We start from the raw sequence: 23,857 nt of genomic DNA, 5'->3' as shown, positions 1-23,857 counted from the left end.
GATGAGCAGTACAAATGCACCAAAATTTTAGTTCACACAAACTATTTTTTTTTTCTGTTACATGCAGAAAATACATGGTTTTCTCCACAAACTAATACTGTTGGCATCATGAACTTTGGTTATCAAGCAGGACAACAGAACTGAATCATTTTGTTAAAACTGTCAAATATTATCTGGGACTGTAAATAGTTCTGGTCTTATTAACTCCCTGCCTGTTTGTGCATGTTCTACTGTGTGTAATTATCACTTGACCTGCAGTAATAAGAGTGTGGGAGTGTTTTCTTCTTCAGAGGAATTTTGTCAACCTGAAACGCCTTCACAGACGTGAGTGCTTCTCTCTCTGAGTCAGTCCTGCTGTTGGGAGTAAGGGCTAAGTAATGCCGCCTGGGTCTGTGCGACTCACCGTGTGGTTCCTGCAGGGGGGAAGTTCAGTGGGTCTTGTGTGCAACCTTTTTATTGGAGGTTTGTTTGGAGCTGCTGCTGCACTGCTGAAAGTTAGATCTGATGTTGTGTCTGTAATTTATGTAAGTGCTGTGGACTTTATTTCAGTCAATGCGCTATTTTCTTTGGGGGAGCTGCTGTTAATTTTAATAGTAGATGCCAGTCCAAACCTTCAAAAAGCTTTGTGTTTACTTGACTTATCTGCAACTGCTATGTGGGCTTCTTGTCTTATTTTTAGTGTGCCTTATCAGTTGGTTTGATAATGTAATATTCTATTTGCTAACTCCTGGATAACTCTCAAAACAAGTGAATAATTGCAATGCAAGTATTTTTTCTGAGATACTGTGATGTGAGAGGCAGTGTTGTCATCGCAAAGCTGTTACTGTGTTACAGTGTTTTCCACAGTCAGTAACATTATTCAGCAAGGTATGCCAGTAAAGAAACGCTCACTTACAGGAATTGAGTGAGTAATGTTGAGTAATATTTTGGGTTGCAATCATTCAGGCATACGGGTTCAGTAAATTTCCATGTCCTTCCCTCCCTTCCACTGTCCCTCCACCCCAGAGGGAGCAAGGTGTCTTGTTCCATACTGTATCTGTCTAAGCTTTTGTATTGGTACCGAAACATTCCTCACTGTGTTTATTGGTTTCAGATGTCAGTCACTTTGACACGTGAAGCGGTATCAAATTATCTGTGAGCTTGCATTTGTTTTTGTCTTGTTGTTATGGTGCATCACAATAGTTCATCACTAGTCATCATTAGCCTTCTGTCTGTTTTATAAGTCTTACCGTCAGGCCCATGTTGTGCCATGCATGGGACAGTATCTTTCAAGGTGAATACTAAGGCTCTTCTAACATATTTACAGTGGCCTATAAATGGATCAAAACCTTTTCGCACTCTCCTGCACCTATAAAAAGACATCTGTCTTTCGTTAGGACACCAGAGCTTGGTTCAATTGTCTTACCCATGCTAAACTTAGCTTTTCATTTCTTTCATTTTAGTAAAACCTGGAAGGGAGATGACAGATTGATGTACCTGACCCAAATGCCTTGACCACACAATGTTCAAATCCAACTTCCCACCCTATTTCCTTCATTCTTTTTTTCTTTTGTGCCCCTCCAACCCCAACACACACAAACAACCCCACTCTTGTGCCTTCCTGAATGCAGTGTTGGACAATGGCCAGTTCACTTGAGGCAGGAAGACTTGAATGAAATGAAATATGACTGGTGAATGTGCAGAGTTCAAGTACAAGTACACATCTGGGTATACACTTATGCCAAGTAAACTGAGTGCACTCTTGATCATGTTTATGTAAAACAAAAGTCGTAAATGGCACTCAGATTGTTCTCAAACCTTTTTCTTGATTATCTGTTTAAAACATGCTCCCCTTTGTGTTATGACATCCAAGACATTTGTATTACTTTTGATATTCTTCATTTATGATGATTCGTATGAAACTCCCGATACCTTGTAATACCCTTCAACAAAATGATGTGTTATTCTCTCTCTCTCTCTCTCTCCTTCTGTAGTGGATGTGATCATCAGCAATCAGGTTTCTTTATCCATACATGGGGAGCAACCCATGGACCTAAGTGTGACCCAGAGGTTGTTACATCCAGGCCTAGATACGGCCATGCTGGCCCCCCACCCTCCCTTCTTCCTGGGACCCCTCACCTCTCAGCATTGCTCCCAGTTTTCCCAGCAGCACTTGCCGGTAAGGACAAACTTGTGTGTCAGGTTGATAAAGGAGAGCTTCAACAGCGCCAATTATAACTAGCGGCAACTTAATTATATCGGCTTAATCTATGATTCATAGTTTTGATTTGTCATTTTAAATAATCGAAATGTGTGCTTTAATCTTTCTGTATCATCAGCATTCAGTACATAAACAGAGACTTAATATGACTGAATATGCTCATTTTATTTGGATGAGGGTTAGATGCACGGAGTTAAAGACAGATGGACCTCCTGCCACATCAACCACAAGAACAAGTGTGCTGCTTTTGCTTTTACACAGGCTGAATCCTCAGCAGAAATGAATAAGAAGCATGTCAGGTTACTGTAAAAAGACCAGCCTCTCAGCATTAGATGCTGATGGATGCTGATCATGAATCAGACAGTTGAAGCTGCACCTCTAGTGCTATATTTTATACTATATTTTTATGCAAATCTTACGTACACAGTCCAAGCTGACTAGATCGGTCAGTATTAACATCTGTTTGTTGTTTTTCTTCTCAGTATAACATTGAACAGAGAGAGATGGAGCAGGGTAAAAGAGAACAGCTCCAACACTTGACACGAAAGGGTAGAAAGGAGCAGAGTGAGTATCACATGTAATATCATGTAATATATTTCTCCTTACTGTAATGTGTTTTCGTAGGTTCTCTGAAAGACCATTTGGCTGTTGACGTACTCCTCGTCTGAGTCATAGAACACTGTATGTTTCAATGAAAAAGAAGGGGATTTCCAACAGTGCTGTGATCTATTCTCAGATTCCAAGGAAATTTGTACTCATATCAAACCAAAGTCAAACAAACGCACTGGTTTCAGGAAACACTTTGAGCTGTTTTTAGTGTTACAATGTAGAGGAAGTGAAGAGAGCTCGGAGGAAAGTGACAACTATCCTGGATCCAAAATAAGAAAGTACCCGACTTCTTATTGCTACTATATTAATGTTTTAATTATTAAATCTAAATTGTTTTTTCTTTAAGAAAAACTATTTACCTTTCTCTATCAAAAACATTTGTCTTAATTTAAATTGATCAGTCCCTCTGTTGGCTGTATAGGTCTATGGCTGTACATGATCCAAATCACTGTCTTCTTCCTGATGAAGTGACTTTATTGACTGGTAGGTGCTGTGGCCAGTCCATTGGTTAGACAGAAACTACGGGAACACATCATTATGAAGAGTCAGCCCACCCATGACCGGGTCACTCCCAACCACAGCAGTCCTTCACCAGGATACAGGTAAGAGAGAAAACAGATCAATGATTTTTCAGAGTAGAACTTAGGCTTGCAAGCTGCAACACAGCACAGATTTTGCAAAAAAATATGACTGACATTTTATTGTTATAATGAAGTTCTTTAGTTTTCCTGATTTATATCATAATAAAAGTAACACAATAACACTGAAATTTGTGTTAAAAACAGCAATTTTTTTAATACCAACTCAGAAAGGAAGCAGTGTATCTTAAATTATTTTGGTTACCCAGGCTACCGGTTCCAGACATGTCCCCTAAGTCTCAGCCTACACCCTGTGACCAGCGTAAAGACCTCTGCCTGCGCAGGACAGGTGAGACACCTCTGGTTGTTTTTTTTCTGTGATGAGGGTTCCCACCCCAGGGTTAAAGCTGTTAAGGTCACTGGTGATTTTCCATTTCAGGTCTGTTCTGTTGCGGTGCTCTCTGTGTAATTTGAGTTTGACTCAGAAGTCATCCTACTGCATAGCTCAGTGGGATATTTTGTTCAGTGTGATTCTTTTCAGTGTCTCAGCAAACTGTCATTACATGACATATTCTGGACTAGAGAATGAGAAAGCGAGGAAGAAAATGAATGTACACAGGGGTGTCCTTACCAGCGAGACGAAGGAAACTCATTAAGCACCAGGCCTGCAGGGCCAGAGAGAGACCGAACGGTCATAAAAACAACAGCGAGACACAAAGACCAAAGCAGTTACATAACTTTAGAGAAGGTATTTGTAAAATGAACCGTGTGAGAGTCCAGTGGCATGTCCCTCGCCATGTGAATGAGAGTGGGAGTGGTTTTGTCTTCCTGTACATCTCTGCGAGTGCACGAACATTATTTATTTGTGTTGCCCTAGAACCCTTCGGTGCCAGCACACACACACACATACACACCCTCCAGTGCTTTTTTTGGCTCTGCGACAACACAAAGCTGCCTTTTATCTGCACTGAACCAGTCACTGATTGATTGTTTTGTTTGGGCTTATTGGAGCCTGACCAATGTAAACATGGGAGTTTTTTATGTTATTGACCAGGGCTGTGGTATTTGTTTGGTTCAGCTGTGCTGTAGATTGCTGTAACTTGGTTTTGTTACGGAAATTGAGTGCGTCCTTGTAGTATGTGCATTGCTGTGTGAAAGCATTGTTGTTGGTGTAAACGTAGTATAAGTCTGTTTATTATTAATATCTGTGCATTTGAAAGCTCAGGGTCTTTACTGTCTTTGATACCTTCGGGATTAGTATATCCGTGTCTGTATCTGTGCTTCGTCACTTATTTATGTGTGTATATTGTGTGTGTGTGTGTGTGTGTGTGTGTGTGTGTGTGTGTGTGTGTGTGTGTGTGTGTGTGTGTATGCAGTGTCTGAGCCCACGCTGAAGTGGAAGTTAAAGAAGCTCATCAGTACAAGGCCAAACCCGCTGCAGCGTAAGATCAGTGCTCCTCCCATGGTCAAGCACAGGACAGAAACTCTGGGTAAAGTATCTACATTTAGCTGCAACACTGTCTCGTCATCGTTTACCTACATCAAGTTTATGCTGCTATGATAAGCCATTGTTATATCTGTTACTTTGTTACATATATATTTTTATGTGTACTGTAGAGACACAGTTTGATTCATTTTTCAGTTTGATTTGTGCCTCTTTTGGTGCCGTTTGACCACATCTGTTCTGACAGTGAGCTGATGGGCGTGTCTCAATTCTGTCATCCAGACTCCTCCCCGAGCAGCAGCAGCAACCCAGCATCAGGGTGCAGCTCACCCAATGACAGCCTCAATTCGGATAATGGTCACCTCCCACTGGCTCATGAGGTGAGCCATTCCTTTATATTTTGTAGATATTCTTTCTTTAAGGGATAGTTCAGATTTTTTTAAACTGGGGTTGTTTGAGGTTCTTACCCATAGCTAATGTATTACCTACAGTTGATGGCAGTCAGCACACCCCCAATTTGGAGAAGCAGGCTGGTCTCAGACATGGAAGCTAAGCCATACTGCTGTAGATAGGGTGAGCAATGAAATGCATTTTAGCCACATAAAAAGTCCTTCAGAAAAACATCTATAATAGGTTAAGTATACACTACACTGAGTGTATTTTCACCACTTTACCTTTAGTCATACAGCCCATTCCAACGGGGAAGCTTTAAAAGCTTTAATGGCTTCAGTTCCACATCTTCACTCTTGTTGAAGCCACCAGACTTAATTAACAAAAATGGTGATTTTGGCTCGCGGAACACAGGAGCTGCAGGTATACTGCTGCCTCAATCAGTTAGTTGGTTTGTGTTATTGTGTGACTTTGATGAATCCAAACTCACCCTTTTAAACACCAAAGTCACACGGTTAATTTAAAAAAAAAAAAAAAAACATATCGAGGAGTCTGGCTTTAAAGAGAGCAATATAGCGGCCTCAGTTCTCACTTGGAAATTGCTGTCTGACAGAGAGGTAAAGCATTGAAAATACTCTGAGTATAGTGTACACTCAAATTGGTGTTTATTTTTTTAGGTGGGACTATTTTAGGTGGCAAAAATATGTTTTGTTGTTTGTTGTTGTTTGTTGTTACTTCTCGCGTTACACTCCAGCCTTCTTCTCCATACTGGGGGCATGCTGACTGACATCCACTGTAGGTAATACATTAACTATGTATAAGTACATCATAGAACCCCACTTTAAAAAATCCAAAGTATCCCTTTAATACTACACTTTAGAAAACTTTAATCTAACAAATACAATAAAGACTGTCAGGCAGAACTTCAGACTTTTGGTAGATGTATTGCAACTTCACTGAGTTAAGCTTGTCTTGTGAGCAAGTGAGGCAAGTCAGTGTGCAGTTTTTTTTATACAACCCTAAAGCTGACATAAATCATAGCATATAGCAATTCAGCAGACTGTCTTAGCCGCACCAGCACATAATGACGCACAGGTTAGGAAACACAATGCAGGGGACAATAAGTTTTCAACCTTTATGTACATCTGTTCTAACTTCACATTATGGTTTAATTCATGATATATTTCCTAGAAAACCTTTTTTTTCTTTCTTGTTTTTTTTATTGCTAAAAACATATTACTCTGGTCTGCCGGTTTTATCTCTGCTCTTTAAAGGACAACCACAAAAAGCTGAATGTTAACTGGGCATTAAATGCAGTACACTAATGGTGCCCTATGATTTAAACAGGGAGACCAGATGGCAGGTTGTACAAATACATGTTACTTGATCACTCCTCATCTAATTAAAATACTGATATACCATATACCCATTTTCTCTTCATTATATTTACCATAATTTCCCTTGCTGGTTGGCTTGCAGATAATTTCTTTAATGAATATCTCTGTCTGATTCAGGCACAGAGGTTGCTGGCCCATTTTAGCTCCTCTCCCAACCCCACTGCCATGCCCAACATCACTGCTGGACTTCCTGCTCAGGTTAGCAAAACTACTGTCTAGGGTTCCCTTCATAATCAATATATAAACTGTTGATGTTTTATTTCACAAAAAATACAGACCCCATGGAGATGTACTCAATCTATGAATACATGTGTATGTCAGGCTTAATGTCTAAAATAGCGCCTGCACACTTGGTACACTTATAGAACAATGTGGTGTCTTCAGGGTTTCACTTCCCTCTTGATCTCAGTGGTGCTTTCATATCTTGTCAGTCAGTCATGTGGTAGTTTAGTCACTGGATGACAATGCGAACATGTTGGTTGATGAGTTTATCTCTACTGTACATTGCAAACAGCCCATGAAGCCCTCGCTGTATGCACTGACACTCCATTTTGCTCATTTGTGTTAAGCTGCAACCATGACAAGGGCCTCCCTAATTCCTACTGACCTTTCTGGCGTTTGTGACCATCATGTCTCCTCTTATCACCTCTCTCTGCAGGCTGACCTGCGGGTAGCGAGGCCATTGGCAGTATCTGCTCTGCATCAGGTCTACCTGCCTCTGGAAGAAAGCAGTCCAGCTCTGGCTCAGTCCTTGCAGCCTGTGCTCATACTGGAACCACACACTGGACTGGTGCACTCCCAACTTGTCTCTCGTGAGTTTTATAACAATGAATGTGTTGTACAGCAGAAACAGAAATACCTTAATATGTACACGTACAGAAAACAAGCATCTAGACATGCAAGTGACAACACAAAACAAAGATGTGTAGAAAAGGTTTATACATTCTACCTGCGATTAAAGGTCTGACTTCTCTCCAGTCGGTGGATAGTGGGATTCATAACAAATGACACATGTAGCTGGATGGCTGCCCTACCTTTGCGTCAGCCATGACAATTCCAAGCAATCAACAATTTGCATACCAATGGCTTGTGTCACTTTGGGGTTATTTCAAAATCCACCATTCAAGCTGACTCGTTCATGCAAGACATCTTAGTTAACCATTATGATAAGCTGGCACCACCACTAGAGGAGGATTGGGAAGCCTGTTGCCTCCTCTTTTTTGGTGTACCATCCAGAAAAACCTTAAAAAATCCAAGTTGCTCTGTTCAAAGGTGTGTCACTGAATGTTGTCTCGCCTCAGTCTCAGCAGCAGTCTTCTGGATGTCGCCATCAGGTTTAGGGAGGAACATGTTTCTTTATCTGATTATATTTGGCAAATATTTTATTTTTTCTTTCTTTCAGAAGAAACAACTATATTTTCTGTGTATTTAGACAACTACAATGTTGCAGATATATTACATTTAATTTTTAATTATTGACTTTGCAAAAATTTTAGTCCAATGCAACATATAAATGAGGTACAACCCAAGCCACAGTCAATCAAAGAGATAGCTTCCAATTTTATTTAGGATGATGTCATAAATGCCTTACTGAGTGAAGATCATGTGGAAAAACATTGAATTCCAGGACCTTGCTGTTTATGATTTACATGTCCAGAGCAGCTTGTGAGTTACTTGAAACATGACAACTGACGTGTTCTCATTTACCATAAAAGAATTCCAGATATCATCCAGTTGAAGAGGGATACAAAATTAACATTGTCTTTAAACCCCTGAGCTTCTTTGCCCCAGTGACAGGGCTGCTTTTCAGAGAACTCGTCTCTCAAGGTGCTAAATGGACACACCTCTCCCCACAGAGAAACTCATATAGTAACAAAGATAGCAGGAGACCCTGCAGAAGCAGCTCAATAGGCAAAACATTCTTTGCTTCAGATTCACTTAAAAAGGCATAAAACTTTGAACTGGAATTAAACTCAACTCAACTAAACTCAAACTGTTTACTGACGTTAAATTTAGTCTAGGTACACGGGAACTGGTGGGGAGTGTGGTGTGGGACTCTATTGTGAAGTGTAAGCTTTTATTTTGTTGTCTGTAATCAGGAGGTTATGTAATTCATGCAGGAAGTTTTTCACCTTGTTTGTTTTTTCACATATTTTGAGATTGGGCAGTATATAGCTACCCTTCTTCAGTTTCCTTCTTCTGCCAATGGCAGTGAGTAGATTTTGTTTATTAACATGATGATTAAAATTTGATGGATATATTGCAATACGATATATGCATTTGTGATGGTATGTTCAGTTGCTTACCTGTACCTGTAAGAGAAGCACAGACCAAATTAATGTTCACATATTTTCTGTTGCTTATACATGACATTTGAATGACAAAAATAATCTTCTGCAGGCTCACCTGTCGTTTCAGTACTGCCAGTCAGAACAAAAAAGCATGTATATTAACCATTAACAGCACTCATAAGTGGCCTTTTTCACAGCAGACATTCCTACTTGTTTTTGCAGGAAAAGCAGAGGTGGAACTAATAATGTCAACAACTTCTGCATACCCTTTAGGTGTGCAAGTTCAGTAAAGTAAAGTAACAACTGCACTCCTCCTGCTAAAATATTTCAAAATGTGCAGCAGAAATGGTCTATTTGTTTTAAATCCAAAACTGCAGGAACACTGATGTCTACTGCTACATTTCTTTTACCTGACTGTGATAATATAAATGGCAAAAGGGTGTCCTCTACTGGACTTTTGACAGTGATGCAGCTTCACAAACAATACAGAAATGCACTGTAAATTCAAATATCATCAATACAAATTTTCCTTTGTATTATTATTAAGAACATGAATACATGTTCTGTATTCATGTTCTAAATAAATAAATATTGGAGTTAAACATGAATAGTTCATCTAGATGATCATAATGTCACTGTCAGCTTTACTTTCCTCCTACCCATTTACCTGTATTTTCTTTTTTTTTCCAACTCCTTTTTTTTGTTATGTTTTATGCCCCATCCATTGTGCTTCCACGTGTACCCCTCTGCTTTCTCTTATTCTGTCTGCCCCATATTTATTTGCAATCTTTTAATCTCATTCTGTCTCTCCTCCTGTCTGCAGTTCACGGTTTGAGCTCCATTCCTCTGCAGCAGCAGCCTCGCCTGTCCTCCCCCACCAGAAGGGAAGGCGTTGTTACCTTGCCCTCCCACAGGCCCTTGGAGCGTACACGCTCAGAGCCTCCGCCCTACAGCCACTCACCTCTTTCTCTGATTGCCAGCCAGCACCCACTCAACCAGCACCAGCTGCCACAGCAATTCCCCAAGAGCGGACTGGAGAGGTTCAAGCAGAATGCACACCTGAGCAAGGTGAGAGGAGGCAGGCATGGACACAAGCATGTCACACACAAATAAACTAATACTGATAGCAGTAAATCTTAATAGGGTTTATTCTGTAGCATCTTTGTGTGGACTTGTGCTCAGATTTTCCTTAAGAAAAGGTTTCCTTTAAATTTGACTAAATACAAATCAAATCAAAACTAAATGATTTATTATCAGTTGTATACAGGTGTGTGTTACTTGTTTACTTGTTTACACTGTAAAACCTATACCTTATATCAGTTGACATGCAAGTCCATTGAGAAGCCTTGTCTGAAACAGATCCCATCAGAGGACATGGACCTGGAAGAGACTGGATCTGGATCAGGTTCGGGGCCTGGGTCCATATGCGATTCAGAACCTGGCTCGATGTGTGAGGAAGTATACCGCAGGAGACAGAGCACTGCAAGCACAGACTCAGTTTACGACACAGAGTCAACTACCTCCTCACGCGACAGCTTGATCGAGCCCTCACATCTACTTAGTCAGGTACTGATATGAACTCATTAAAAGAAAATTGCATTCATGCTTTAATGTTGTTTTTTTGCTAGAGATAAAAGTATATTGACACTAACTCTCTGCTAATGAATTTCGCATTTTATGAATAATTATGTTTGTTGCCCCTTGATGGTACTGATGAGGATCAGTTAACAGGTGTATGTTAGCATTCCAATGAAGCTTGTACAGCTCTACAATAATGTTTGCAGAACTTTGCAGAAGTATGTTTAGTTCATGTAACCAATAACAAAGAACAAACAGGTAGTAATAGTTTAAAAATTGCATTCTTAGTGCTTTTGTACATAAATGTACTTGTTGGAAGCATGTTATGACATCAGAGGGCGCTGTAGCTTCATTTATACAAGATGAATGGAGAAAGAGTTAAAGTACTGTGGAAGCATGCTTGGCAGGGCTGTATTTTCTTTATCAGTTGCTTGTTCTAGACACGCAGCATTCAATTGACCAGATAATGAGTAGTTGCAATGTACTGGAGAGAGGCATTTCACTAATGAGTATGTGGAGGTTTACTCCAGTTAGTCTTTGCCATGCTCTGCTGCTGCTGCTGCAGCAGCTGCAGTTAAATGCTCCTTCATTCCTTTTTCTCCTTTTCACCCACCACCCTGGGAACCACAGAGGCAGGTGATCCTTAGATCAGGTGTCCAGCTGGACCCCCTGGGTGTGCCTTTAATTTGGCCTCATCAGCCTCTGGTTCGGACTCAGTCCTCCCCAGCCTCCACTTCTCTGCCTCCTCCACATCCACCCACAACCCTGCCTTCCCTGTCACTGTCCAGCCCCACAGCAGACATCCAGTTACGTTTCACCACAGGTGAGGGACACTTTCTAAAGGAAAAAATGTGAAAAAGAAGCCACGAATCCCATTAGCTGGTGACATATTTTGGGTACTATTCATATACAATATCATCATGAAATACTAAGGAAAGAAAATAAGATTAAGAGATGATGATGATTATGGTGTGTGTGTGTGTGTGTGTGTGTGTGTGTGTGTGTGTGTGTGTGTGTGTGTGTGTGTGTGTGTGTGTGTGTGTGTGTGTGTGTGTGTGTGTGCGTGCGTGCGTGCGTGCTGTGGCGTGTGTGTCTGTCTGTCTCTCTGTCTGTCTGTCTGTCTGTCTAGGTCTGGTTTATGACGCTCAGATGCAGAAACACCAATGTACCTGTGGGGATAACAGCCGCCATCCTGAGCATGCAGGCAGGGTCCAGAGTATCTGGTCCAGGCTGCATGAAAGGGGCCTAAGGAACCAGTGTGAGGTATGAGCTGCACTCTCTCTCTCTCTCTCTCTCTCTCTCTCTCTCTCTCTCTCTCTCTCTCTCTCTCTCTACAGATCCATAACTTCACAGGCAATATTATATGGAGTATATGTATATTTTTGTCTGTTTGTGTGTGTATGTAGCGTATCCGCAGTAGGAAGGCCACTCTAGAAGAGCTGCAGTCAGTCCATTCAGAGAAACATGTGCTTCTGTTCGGCACCAACCCGCTCAACCGCCTCAAGCTGGACAACCGCAAGCTGGCTGGTAATATCAATGTTAATAATAAATAATAATAATTTAAAAATATAGTAATGTTAGAATGATAATAGATATAATTATACATGACATTTGAATGACAAAAATAATCTTCTGCAGGAATCTTATCGCAACAGATGTTTGTGATGTTACCTTGTGGAGGCGTTGGGGTGAGTGCAACATACGCACACATGTACGCGCGCGCACCCACCCACACACACACACACACACACACACACACACACACACACACACAAACATGCGTACACACATCGGAGAACCCTTAAAAAACACAAGTCATGTGGGAATCTTTCCACTTATCTAATTGCGTACAGCAAACATTACATGGCTGATTATGCCTCATTACGCAGTTAAGCTAATAATAGTACAAATTGCTAATGCTATTGTTTTTGGCAAAGACAACTTTGAAACCCAATCAGAAATCAAAGGCTGTAAAATCGTGAGATGTGGGAGAGAGAAGAAGAAGGGGAAAAAAGAGGGTACACATAGAGACTGTTGCTTGGAGGGGTGCGTGTCAGTGAAACTGGCTTTTTTTTTTTTAGAGGGAATGGGTGTGGGCAAACAGGGAATGAGAATACAGAAGAGGAAAAAGAAGATAAATTGCGAAGGTAGGAGAGCAGAATAGATTACGTAAAAGATGTTTTCTCCTCTTATGTAGCAAAACACGGATAATAATGCCCACAGGAAACTGTTGTGAAGCACAATGAGAAGAGAGGAGACAGATAAGAGAGGAGGAGAGAACATAGGAGAAGAAAAAGGGGGCTGGGTGTTAGTTGATAAGACGACTGATCTTCCTGGATTTCCGGACCTTGGCTGCTCTGGTGAAGAGGGGTGATTGGAACAAGATGGCAAACTCTGTGATAAAAGAAATTCCTCTGATTTCATTGTTCCACCACGGCACACCACCAATTTGAGTTTTGAAACATGGAGTAACACTGAAACACAAGACGGGTTTTATATGGAGAATAGATGCAACAAAGGGAAAGTGGATATGGGGAAAAAAGGCGGTCTCAGCAATGGTTAGTATCCACTGAAGTTAAAGGTTTCGCCATCACACATTTTTGTCGATAGACTACAAGAATGCACTGCACTATAAGAATAATGATTCATGACATTTATACTTTCAAAATAAAGGAATTTCAGGCAAAAGTAAACTTAAGTTAGTTTGACGAATGTAAATCATCATAGACAGAACTACCAATAGCTGACTTCTTATCGGCTGATAGCAGCTGCTGACTGACAATTTCCAGTGTGACTGTCAGGTAGAATTCTGCAAACTGTCCCAACTGGATGTCAGTAAATCTTGGTGAATCAGTCGAGACCAAGTCAAGTTTTGATTGAACTAACTAAAAAAAGAAAGAAAGAATTTTTTACACTGTTTTTTTATTGCATCTGCATGCAAATAATGAGTAGTTGTCTGACTTCTGAACAGTCTTCATGTGTCTCATCACTTTTGTACTGACAGGTAGACATTGATACAGTCTGGAATGAACTTCACACATCAGCAGCTTCCCGTATCGCTGCGGGATGTGTCACAGACCTAGCACTGAAGGTGGCCCAAGGAGAGCTGAAGGTGTGTCTTTAATGTCAAAACTGTATCAGTAAATACCGTGTGTTTTGTCAGGAATTTCAAAGCTGCAGTGTAAGAGGTTGTGATGCCAACTAACATTATATACAATACAGAATTGCTTCAGTGCTTCCCCTCCTGTGAATTGCTGTTGTCCGCAATTAAAATAGATGTAAGGTATATAATTTAGCCAGATGTAAGCTTGAAGATATGACCTGTGATGATTGACCCCTGAAAGCAGAAAGGTGTTAAAGTTTTTGCTTTCTTCTCACAGAATGGCTTTGCAGTGGTGAGGCCTCCTGGACACCATGCAGCCCACTCCTCCCCTCTGTAAGTACAGCAGCATACACACGCACACGTGCCAGCACACACACACACACACACATACACACCTGCATACCAGGAGCCAGGAGGTCTCTACAAAGTGTTTCAAAGGATTTATTACAGATCAGCTACACTTCTGAGTGTGAGAGAGAGAGCAAGCCTATGTCTCTCGATCTTAATGTGTGTGTGAGTTTGTGTGATGTGTGCTACCTGACTGATGCCGGAGGCAGTCTACCTCCTCCACTCGGTTTCTTTTAAAGTTTCAAGACAGAGCAAAGCACCTCAAAAGAAACTGCATGTGTGTTTGCGCTGCACTGTATGTGTGTGTATTCGTGTGCATGGATTTGTGTCAGTCTTTGATTGGAGGCATTAGCCAAGTAACCACATTCAGCTGGGGCTGTGTGTGTGCTCAGCAGTGCTTGTCTCTGGTTATTTATGGGATGATAATGACTTTTGTTGATGAGCAGATTTGGACAGCATATATATGATATAACCCCCCCCCCCCCACACACACACACACACACACAAAGGCACTCGTGCTGAGTTTACGACTCGTGCTGACACTGCCACTTCCAACATTCCTCCATTGTTTTTCATACATCAACACTTTTTCTTTGCATACCTTTACTGAAGACAGCGAGAGTTGAGGCAGCTGCTGTGCCAAGTTGTGAGTTCATTTCTCTGAAATCATCTCACACGTCCCGCTGCAATTCACACTATGTTATCATTTGGAATGTGAAGTGAATTTTACGATAAGCTTAGTTTTGTGTTTGTCTAAAAATGTGTGGGTTGTGCGTTTCTCAGGAGTGCAAGATTTCAGACTCAGCATAATGTTCTAATATGAAAAGTCATTTTTGTTTGTCAGCACTGGAAGATGAAATACAACTTGAAATGAAACATCCTCATTTCTTCAGTATTTGCAGTAAATGTTTGCCTGGCAGGAGTTTCCCTTTGTGACTTGTACATTAGAGTGCTATGATTTTCAGAACCTGGACTTAGTAGTCACCACATGACACCGTACAATTGGAGACATGTCTTAGAGGTTCCTAAGGTCCATACGGTGATTCTATGCTATTAATTTGCTGAAGATGTCCTGATAAAAACATGTGGCTGCCTCCCTTCCTGTCTGTTTGTCCACAGGGGCTTCTGTTTCTTCAACTCTGTGGCCATCGCTGCCAAGCAGCTCCAACACAAACTCAATGTCAGCAAGATCCTCATCGTGGACTGGGTGAGGATCAACCGCAGGATCAGCATCACTGGTCCCCACATGGATAGGAATAAACAGACAAAAACACACACGCACCAGCACACAAATGTATCGTGGGTACGAAAAAGGTACCAGAACAGAAGCAGAGCAGCTCTCCACAGTAGCACTCCCATTTATCATTTATTTCATTAAGGCACTGTTATCTCTGGTCTCCATGTGACATGTCACGCATGCTCAGAGTAGACACAAAGTCGCACACAATCTTATGAACACACAGTCACACACGTGCAGATATTGATCCACAGCCAGGTAGTCAAGTCTGTTCACCATGTGTGTGTATATGAGGCTGTACCATGTCTCTACACACACACATTGCTCTCTGACATATTACGGCATCAAACACTAATTACCACTTGCTTCATCAGAAAGATTTTAAGATTAAAACACACCAACAGGGAAAAGCCTTGTAGGTTTAACAGACTCTGCTCTGCATTGGGGTGATATATTTTGTGAACACTGTAATAAAAGAATAAATAGTGACGTTGCTTTTTGTGACTTGTGATACTTAAAGCAAATATGCTAATCCATTGAGATTTTAATTGTATTTTTATCATGTGTGAAATACCTGTGTTGGTAGCTTCCTAACCTGTCATCTAATCATTGTTTAGGATGTTCACCATGGCAACGGCACCCAGGAAGCCTTCTACAATGACCCCAATGTGCTGTACATCTCTCTACATCGCTACGACAATGGCAACTTCTTTCCTGGTAGTGGACATCCCAGCGAGGCAAGTAGTCTTCCACAGCGCTGTTGTGTTGTTCCTCTTTGTTTGTGTTACTATGGTGATGGCTAGTTGTTTGTGTGTGTTTTTGTTCCTCTGCATGTACCTGAATCCTTGTGAAAACAGTAGAACAAAAGAATCACACATGAGAAACATTTAGGACACAAGTTCTCATTGTAGAGGTGATGAGCTTAGTGAATTCTTTTACTGCGACTCCTTATAATAATACAACCCATGTGAGGATGGTACGTTGGCAAAGAAATAATTGGTAATTAAGTGATCCCACTGGGACATTAGGGTGCTCAAAACCCTTGTGTTTGGCACATACTTGTCAAAACAGTAAGAATGATTGTCACAATATATCCCGGAATAATATGCATTATATAAAGCCTGAATTATAATTTGAATTTGGTTGTGATGATGGATCAGAGTCTGAACTGCACAGGAAAAAAAATGGGACAGGTTATATGTTATCTTGCAGTGTGCAGGGGTTTAAGATCAAAGGATCTTTGCTATGAATGGGCCTCAAACCAGCCAGATCAAACATATTTTACTTATACCACTGGAACTGAAGAAATGTGGTCCCATAATTTTGGCTGCTTACAATATAAAACCAAACACAAAGTGCTTGTCTTTGATTTTAATTGTTTAGAATTTCTGTTATAGTTTTCCAGCTCAACATAAAATACTCATATTGGCTTGTTTGCTTTTGTCCATTGTCATTTTGCAGCTTTTTGACTTCTTCAATCTTAAATTTCCAAATGCTACAAATGTGTTTATCCGGAGAACTCACCATAAGCCCACGCACTTTGATTCTGTGTATCTACTGTAGGTTTCATTTCCCTAGTTCAAGTTTATTTTAGGATCGTCAAGTCTTAAGATGTAAAAACTTTACAACAGGATGTGTACAGTCGGATTGCATGCCTATGTTTGCATACAGGAAATTGAGATGCCTATGAATTCTGCATGCGGTCTTACCAGAAACCAAGTGTGATGACTATCCCCAGTCGGATGAATTGACCCCAACCCACGGTGGCATTCACAACCCATTCAGTCCCTCCACATCCCCGCCTTTCGCTCTCCCATCCTCCCCCACAATAATGAGGATAAAATAGTCAATGTTTTCCCATAAAATCCCCCAATGAGGGACGGTACATAAAACGCTCTGCTGGCTTGGATGTGGCTTTGCCTTAAGTGGCCCCTCAACCTCTGTTGAGCTGTGTGGTAAACCTCTGGAGTCTAGCTGTCCCCCGTGTAGGTATATAACCCACCATGGGGTAGTGGTGTGATGTCATAGCCATAACAGAGAGTGCCGAGTACCACACAGAAACCAGTGACTGCCTAATCCAGTCCAGCAACTCTTGAAACATGAAAGAGAGAAAGAGGACAGAGAGGAGCACAAGAGACTTGGAGCAATAGCAGGAATTGTGTGTGTGTGTGTGTGTGTGTGCATGTGTGTGTGTGTGTGTGTGTGTGTGCATGTGTGTGTGTGTGTGTGTGTGCGTGGCTGTAGATGTGTGTGTCCATGTGCATGTGCGTGTGCATGTGGGTACATTACCAGTTGGCAGAGGACAGGAGGCCTCATGTGTTTTTAGTTTGCCCTGTGAACATCCCGTCCACTGAGAGAAGAATGGAGACAGACGCTCTGCGATGCTCATCAGCATTCTTTCAAACATCCTCTCACACCCATACACACTCATTTCTACACACACACACACACACACACACACACACACACACACACATACGCACACAAAGGAAATTACCACGCCTTGCTGCCAAGAGTGTGTCAATCAACCTCCTCATTCTGCCCTCAAACTGACACATTGACTGATGGTGAAGGGCTTTGAGAACAGCTAAATGGCTTCTAGCAGGACTACAAAGAGAAAGGCAGGAATCTTTAAACCTTCTTTCCAAGACCCGGGCCTCAGTTCACTCTCTGCCCCCAAAATATGAGGTCAAAGTGAGAGAACGTCCATCGGCTCCGCCTGGCATTTTGGGAGTGCACGTCAATCTCAATACAGCAAATGAAATCCACTAAAATCATTTACAGTGCGTCATAAAATGTAAATAAATAGTGTAGAGTAATATACCATGCATGTTTTATTTGACATGTCATACATACCGAACCTACTAAATTCCATGTGCACTGTGCAAAGCGTACAGTCGTTCCAGTTAAATACAAATAATGTATTTTTAATTTATAAATAGAACATTTTACAGCATAAAGAATGTGATTCTAAGGCAGCAGTTTCCAAATGTGCACTATTTCCCAGTATAGCTATAACCTAGCTTGGGAATCATAAACGGGTGTAGCTCTCTTGTGGCTCAGAATGATTTATAGGGCCATTTGACAAATTGTATCAAAATCAAAATGGAGGGACAGGGGTGTTGAATTAATAGCCATGCGTCTTTCATTTAGGAATCATAATCACTCCCTTGTGTTGCCTTAAAGAGATTCAGTCACTTTTCCTCGATTGGTGCAATGCAAGGTTTTGGAACAGCCGCACTTGTTTTGTGAACATTTGACACAAATCTGTCATCGTCACGCAGTTTCTCAACTTTCGCTGGGACTCATTACTTTTTTTTTGACATTCACAGAGATGCTCTCTCTCTCTTAGTCTCACTCTCTCTTCTGTCTCACTCTGTTGTCCCATCCAGGTGGGTGCAGGTGCAGGCGAAGGCTTCAATGTGAATGTGGGATGGACGGGAGGTTTGAACCCTCCCATGGGTGATGCAGAGTACCTGGCTGCATTCAGGTAAAGAACGTGTCTCATTTAGCCACATATTGCTTTCTGTAGTATTCTGCAGTTTGTCATCTAGAAACAAGGGTCCATTCTGGAGTTTTTGCATGTTCAAGCCCATTTGCTAAAGAATTGATTTACTTTATACATTAGTCTGTTGACCATTCACAAAAGCATAATATAGTTTTTATATTGGTGAGTATGCTTTCCTACCTTTTAAGCTTAAGTCTGTCAATCAAATGAGTTGCATCATTGTCAGGGTTGTTACATCACCTCAGGTATGCTGTCAGTGAAATACTGAAATGTTAGCATGCTGGTTAAGCCAATAATAACACCAGGTACAGCATGGGAGAAAACAGCCAGATCAAATAAAAGCAGAAAGCATTTCAGTTTCATGAAGAAAAGGAAAGTGTTTTTTTTTCAGCAATTAGAATAAAAGGTGTATGTGCCAGGAGGACAAACAATAAGCCACTATAATCTCTCCTACTTGTTGAAGCCCACTGAAATTCACACCTGTGAGACACACTTTTGAGCGTATTATCGCGCAATTATACTGTAATGTTGGAAGTTGTCGATTGCGATGGATTATCTATAATAAGCATTATTACAGAGTTCCATTTACCTTGTTAGTTTGAGGTTGGTGTTGGGAATGACATCACACCCAAGTTGACAGCATTTCAGTACAACTTAGTTGGAAAACTAAGATGTTGTAACCCTAGACTGTAAATTAAGATGGACGACATGTCTGAACGTATTCCCACTGTACAAAAATGAAGCCAAATATTCCGGATACAGCCATTGCCATCGCAGGTGACTTCATTTGAAGTCAGAGTCTATGCAGTAGTTATTTTCACAGAATCGAGTTCTTGTTCATACACCTGTCCAACCAAGCACAAGCAGTGCCATTTATCACGAGCACACTGTTTGGTGTCAATAATTTCATCAAACCCCCTTTTTATAGCATCAAATAATTAATTAAAACCTACCTTGTCAGAAGATGAACACTTGAACAAACATAAGGGTGATAAAAACTACCTTAAATGACAGAAATCATCATTATACCAACTAAAATACATCAAAAGATTTAGTTTTTAGTTTGGCCCATGTCCCATCAGTTAACATGGTGTCAAGTCATCTGTCTTATACACTGTCCATGGTTGTAACCAATACCAGTTTAGCCAGGTTAGCCATTTTCAACAAGACCAGTCAATAGCAATGCATTACGCTGTATTTTGACCAAACAAACATCGTAGCTACCTTCCAAAGAAGTCGTGTGGACTGAGTGTACGACTGTTTAATGAGACACAAATAAGACAGAAGTGCTAATATACAAAAGCTTAAAGCTTGGGAATCATAAATGGGTATAGTTTATTGCAGCTTTCGCCACTGTTGATGTGCAGCCATATTGAATTTTGAGGTTGGTGAGTTGAAAATCCGACTTCCAGGGAAGTTCTACTTGACATTTCTGATTGGGAAGTCGATAATTCCAGCTTCCCAGAGGAAATGGAGCGCACCATATCTGAAGCATGTTTCATATCTGATTCCTGATTTCCTCTGAACAACAGTTAGCAGTAGTCAGTGTCTACACACTAGAGTATACACACACAGTATTAAATGGACAAAACATTGATATGGTTTATGCAATGATATTAGCCAGAACTCTCCATTGATAGTTGAGCTGAAAACAAAAGAAAACACAGATGTGTTAGTGACACTCATCTTCATTCTCACCACAATTTTCATTTCATTCAAGCCATTTTTGCTGAATGAATATGCTTTGGTTCTGCTCTACATTGTTACAAACTCTGTCAGCAACATTGGCTCGCCACCAGATGATTAAACATTATGTGAGCTCTACACAGTTGAGCTTGCAGCAGACACAGTGGGTGGGCCCCTCGTCAAAGGAAAGATGCTAATGAGCTCACCCATACTGGTAAAAAAAAAATCCATAGAGCCAATAGGCAGGCTCGGAAACACTAAGTCCAGTGTTTACTGGAGCTCTGGATGCTAATTAAGAAACAACTGGTCTTTTCCTGAGCAGGCGTCTGGTTTTGGTATTTTTCATCCAGTTTGGGAAATGGCAAGTGTTTTCATGTGTAAAACTTCCTCAGTTAACCACACTGTAGTACTGTACCGTATTGTGTGTTACCCCTAGAAAACTTTGCCTGGTATCAAAGCTCTGCGGAGAAGGAGTGTCCTGGTGGTCCAGCGGTTTGACGCACATACCATGAAGCTGTGATGTCCGGGATGCATATCCGGCCAAAGACCTTTGTTGCGTGTCAGCATCGGGAACAACCGCATATTTACTGCCACTGACAGCTATCTAATTAAGGCAAAAGATTCCACAATAATAGCAAAAATGTTATTTGGATTTACAAAACTGCACACAAGATTTTGAAGAAACAAAATACATGAAGCGGCACAGGAGGGATTTTTTTTGTAAAAAAACACACGCTACAAACATTTTTTAAGGGATTTTGCCACCATTCTGTGGATGAACTGGTGCAAATAAATGCATAACAGGCTATGCAGACAAAATTTAATGCTTCATGAATTCATGTTTACGCAATTAAGTGTCTAGTCTGGTGCCAGTTCTTTAATTCAATTTGAAATACATGATTTAGACGATGGGATGTTCCAGACTCTGTGTGTGTTTTTCTTCAGGACGGAACAGAAAAGTCGCGGTTGTTGATGATGTGTGTCTCTGTTTTTTTGGGTGTATGTTAGTGACAGGGGAAATATTGTGGTCAAGAGTGGCGGTGGGACTTCAGTACAATCAAGAGAAAGCTCAGCTGCGTGGCGATTGAGTGTCATGACGTAGTGTGTGTGTATGTGTGGAGGATTACCAAGGTGGTTAGAATTTAAGGTCAGGTTAATCACCGGTAGCACAGCAAACACACGCATAACTTCCAGTTTCAAAGGAAGAACAAGAGGAGGTATATATTTTCGACTTGTATATCACATGTATGTGCATGCTCGTAGATTCATGTGCATTTCTAGGTGGCTACCGACGAATTACAAACTACGGAGAGGAGAGCAGAAGAGAGGAGAAGAAGTGGGGGGTGCATTGTTAGGGAATCCAAAGGCGGCGTAATTAGGCCCAATGGATCCCAGATGGCTGGCTGTCAGTGACGTGAGAAGAGGGACGAGCTCCTAATAGGAACCAGACGCACACAAACGCCTTTGAACTGCCGCTGAGAGAGGGAGAGAGAGAGAAAGAGAGAGAATGAAACGCGGCATGGGCCGTGCGCTCTTGCTAAATAACTGGCAGCGGGAGACGAGAGGAAGTGAAGAGGAGAGCATAGAGGCGAGGAAAGTGGTCTCCCCTGAGTAGACCGTACAGTATGTGGGCGTCCCAGTCCAGATATGTCAAGGGTCTCATTTTTATCTGCTTGTGTCACCCCACAAAAACGTTTCAGTTTTTTGCCACCTGCCTAAATTTGCTTCGCTCTGACTGTTTTTTGATCTTTATATATCCAGGAGAGCGCTCATGCTTCTTTTTTTTCCAGCAGACGTGCTCTGCTTCACATTTAAACAGTTGCACACATTCACACCTGGGAGCTACCCCACCTTCTAGTGTTGGCCACTTACCAGGAGTGGATTGAGAACAGAGATCAAACTCTTGGAACATGGCCTCTGATAATTTATCTTTCATAATTTTCAAATGGACGGAGTTCACAATGAGGTAAATGTTTGCAGTTAACAATCCAGAAAAAAAAGGCTTTTATTGTTCAAGTGTTCCAGTTGCACATCAATCACCTCAACCATGCAGTGATTTCAGTTTTTTTTTTTAAAACTTTACAGGCACCTTAAAATTCTGTTTATTACAATAACTAATCCGTTACAGATTATTCTGATATTAAATCAATCTTTCAATGACTTCCTCTTTGTCATTATTGTATTTTATTCACTGTTCCAACTTCTCTGTTTTTCACAAATTATGAATACCTGTTGAAAACAGGATTTATTAAATGTATTATATAATTTCCGCCAGGCCACAGGCGTTGAATGAATGTTACATACGATACAGTATTTGGTTCACAGCATGTAGTTTCCTCTCTTCCTCCTCAGAGCTGTGGTGATGCCCATTGCCCACGAGTTCTCCCCTGATGTGGTGCTGGTGTCTGCTGGCTTTGATGCTGTCGAAGGACATTTGTCATCACTGGGAGGCTACAAGGTCACAGCCAAGTGTAAGCCTCAGTCAGCCGCTCATTCACAGACAACACACATTCACATTAACACACTCTTTCACACAGACACAGATACAGAGGTGAATCATCACACAAAGTGCAGTCTGAAATCCATCCTACTTATTTATACATATCTATAATGACTTCTCTGGCGTTTTTTCCCCCCCTTGGTGTAGAGTTGTCTTCCTGCAATTAAAGTTAATATCCTTATTGTTATTGCAGGATGTGATATCAGACATTAGCATCAGGTGAGAAGCACCTTGTAATGCCGGAAGTTTGATCAAAAAACCCCAAATTTCCTGAATGCAACATTGTAAGGGAAATGAAAGTTAGTTTGTGCAATGATTTTGAGAAAAAACATTCAGGAGCTACTATTTCTTTTTATATAATATGTAAATTCATAAATGTAAATGTGGAAGACATGGGCTCTGATCTGAATAGAACTGAATGCCATCTACAATGCAGGGAGAAGCATTCAATTCAAAGCTGGCATGGAAAATGACCCAAATTTTCGCTGAAGGGATCTTTTTAACCTACAGTTGGTAACTTTCATAAAAATAACTATACTGTCAATGTATTCTGACAGAAGTACATAAAACAGGCAGTCTGTAAACGAAAATCATGGAAAACGACCAATCAGAGCCAAGGAGTCTCTAGCGCAGATGTCAATCAAGTCATTCAGTGCTAGTGTACTGCAGTCAAAATATGAATCAAGATTCTGTTACTGCACCTCAAATGTTTTCAGAAACATATTTCAGTGCAATATTTAACTGTAAAATGAGAAAGTTGGTTCGGCTGGTTGACGGTGCTTCATGTTGTTTCAGCTATTTCCAACATGGAGACCACATCACAAACTGTATCATTTTACAGCTGAACAGGACAAACAGAATGACAGCTTCGTTTGAGACTACTCAGCTCTGATTGGTTGTTTTAGTTCATGTGCACTGGATTCTTGCAAATGCCATTAGAAGCACTACAAGGAGGCAGATGAATAAGATTTTTCACAGATTATCTGCC

At 41.0% G+C, this 23,857-nt stretch overlaps 1 protein-coding gene across 6 annotated transcripts in view; it reads left to right on the top strand.

Moving 5' to 3' along the window:
- Positions 1 to 23,857, top strand: part of LOC121953971 (histone deacetylase 7-like) — a 62,036-nt gene that overhangs the window by 32,451 nt on the left and 5,728 nt on the right. For 4 of the 6 annotated variants that reach the window (XM_088085520.1, XM_042501263.2, XM_042501271.2 and 1 more), the window contains 20 exons: positions 1,974 to 2,158; positions 2,683 to 2,764; positions 3,297 to 3,411; positions 3,657 to 3,736; positions 4,764 to 4,877; positions 5,114 to 5,211; positions 6,736 to 6,816; positions 7,277 to 7,430; positions 9,733 to 9,977; positions 10,269 to 10,475; positions 11,118 to 11,310; positions 11,617 to 11,750; positions 11,894 to 12,014; positions 12,126 to 12,175; positions 13,492 to 13,599; positions 13,868 to 13,923; positions 15,058 to 15,145; positions 15,793 to 15,912; positions 18,568 to 18,665; positions 22,722 to 22,840. In XM_088085520.1, the coding sequence (XP_087941646.1) occupies positions 1,974 to 2,158; positions 2,683 to 2,764; positions 3,297 to 3,411; positions 3,657 to 3,736; positions 4,764 to 4,877; positions 5,114 to 5,211; positions 6,736 to 6,816; positions 7,277 to 7,430; positions 9,733 to 9,977; positions 10,269 to 10,475; positions 11,118 to 11,310; positions 11,617 to 11,750; positions 11,894 to 12,014; positions 12,126 to 12,175; positions 13,492 to 13,599; positions 13,868 to 13,923; positions 15,058 to 15,145; positions 15,793 to 15,912; positions 18,568 to 18,665; positions 22,722 to 22,840 (2,448 nt within the window). The other 2 variants (XM_088085541.1, XM_042501296.2) reach the window with 2 other exon arrangements.

The sequence above is a fragment of the Plectropomus leopardus genome, chromosome 2, assembly GCF_026936395.1.
Source record: "Plectropomus leopardus strain MGB_pleo_1.0 chromosome 2, ASM2693639v1, whole genome shotgun sequence".
NCBI classification, from domain to species: domain Eukaryota; kingdom Metazoa; phylum Chordata; class Actinopteri; order Perciformes; family Serranidae; genus Plectropomus; species Plectropomus leopardus.
Note: the sequence above shows the minus strand (reverse complement) of the source record. Positions and strands in the feature narration are given on the sequence as shown.